General features: G+C 53.1%; 1 protein-coding gene across 1 annotated transcript in view; it reads right to left on the minus strand.

Annotated features, from left to right (window-relative positions):
* The window catches only part of STAT3 (signal transducer and activator of transcription 3), an 18236-nt gene that overhangs the window by 5207 nt on the left and 11241 nt on the right, over positions 1-1788 (minus strand). Inside the window, exons 12-16 of the mRNA XM_007447192.1 lie at positions 1549-1647; positions 1293-1428; positions 525-577; positions 198-292; positions 8-75 (exon numbers count right to left, since the gene is read on the minus strand). Coding sequence (XP_007447254.1) covers positions 8-75; positions 198-292; positions 525-577; positions 1293-1428; positions 1549-1647 — 451 coding nt within the window. The remainder of the gene's footprint in view (positions 1-7; positions 76-197; positions 293-524; positions 578-1292; positions 1429-1548; positions 1648-1788) is intronic.

Here is a 1788-nt window from a genome sequence, read left to right on the forward strand (position 1 = left end):
AGCAGGAAGGTGCCTGGGGGCTTGGTGCTCAAGATGGCCCGCTCCCTCTCCTTACTGATAAAGCCCATTATGTAACTGGAGGCAAAGAGGAGAAAGAGCAAGATTTGGGCTGAGGGTTGCCCTGCTATTGGTCTGCTGGGAGAGCAGGGGACTTGTCACACCTGCGCACCCTGCCAGACACAAGAGTTCCGACCTACCCTTCATTCCAAAGGGCCAGGATGTACTTTTTCACAAGGTCAATGATATTGTCCAGCCAGACCCAGAAGGAGAAGCCCTTGCCGGCCATGTTTTCCTGGAGAAAAGAATAATGGGAAAGCCAAGTCCACCACCATCCCAGGCTTTTCCTTCCTAGGGGTGAGGTGCCACCAAAATCCTCAGGCCCATCTAGCCTCAGGCAGGTGCTACTGGCAGCTGGACCAAGAGCCTAGGGCCTTTCAGGCCCAGCGTCCTCCACGACCTCCCAGCAGGTAAGCACCCCTCCCCCCCCATGAGGCAGCCACACGGAGTTCACACGGGTTGCTTACTTTGCAAAATTTAGCCCATGTGATCTGACACCCTGAATAGTTCACACCAGGTCCTGAAGGAAAAAAAATAATAAAGTAGTATAATTTTCAGTTTTGAATCAAGGTCTTATTTCTTCAAACAGAACACGTGCACAACTGCCCCACGACAGGCCCTGAAACCGTTGGTTTTCATGTATTTGAATGTTGCCACTGTTGTGTGCATATGGTGCACCCATCCGCCCCACACCCGACCCCATCATTTGACACCCCCACCCCACCCCAGTTGTTGTTTAGCCCAGCTGCCCTTACTAGCCTCGTGTGGTGGTCCGGGGACCAGCAGCACACACTAAGAAGCTGACAGCTTGAGTTACAGGGTCACATTTGGTGGCAGCATAGGACAAAGCATAGGTAGCACGCAAAACATTCTACTAAGGCTTTTTTTCCAGGGAGAAAATTAAAAACAAGCCTACGGTTTCTTGAAGAAACAGACAGGGATACCAAGCCTTTAGCTCTAACACGCACTTAAAATATCTTCCGATGGTTGGATAAAGTAGTACCCTGGAAGGGTGAGGGAGACAGCCACCAAGAGATAAGAAATCTGCCTCCCGCCTCATAAAAACAACCCCCAATGTGCACACCTCCTCTGTATCCTGACTCCCTGACCTGCTGGAGCACATGTGTTCTGGCCCCGGCACAGCACCTTGCTCGGTAGACTCTTCTGAATGAACAGCCCCACGGGCCAGATTCCTTTTCCGAGGAGGGTGAGGGGAGAAGAGGTAAAGTGCTGACCTAAGAGTTTCTCCGCCAGTGTTGTCAACTGCTCAATGCTCAGCCCGCGCTTGGTGGTGGAGGAGAACTGCCAGCTCAGCACCTCGGCCACTTGATCCCACGTTCCAATTGGGGGCTTGGTGAAAAAGTTCACGTTCTATTGGAAATGACACATTTACTCCTTTAGATGAGAGGGTGGTGCCTGATGAGCTGCGCTAGGTACTGTGACAGCCCCGAGGCACCGAGAAGTCTCAGGAAGAACGGGGGCCCGACTCACCTTGGGGTTGTTGGTCAGCATGTTATACCACAGGATGGATGCCCAGGCATTGGGCATCTGACAGATGTTGGAGATCACCACAACTGGCAAGGAGTGGGTCTGTGGAGGGAGGGGGGAATGAGCTGGGGAGGCAGAAGGCCCTCGGGGCTTCCAAAACCTCTTCAAGCATATCCCCGCAGGGTTTGGAATAAAGGAGAGGCCGTGGTGGAGCGCACCCGCTTCCAGCCCTCAGGGAAGAGC

Source organism: Lipotes vexillifer, unplaced genomic scaffold, assembly GCF_000442215.2.
Source record: "Lipotes vexillifer unplaced genomic scaffold, Lipotes_vexillifer_v1.1 scaffold541, whole genome shotgun sequence".
Lineage (NCBI taxonomy): Eukaryota > Metazoa > Chordata > Mammalia > Artiodactyla > Lipotidae > Lipotes > Lipotes vexillifer.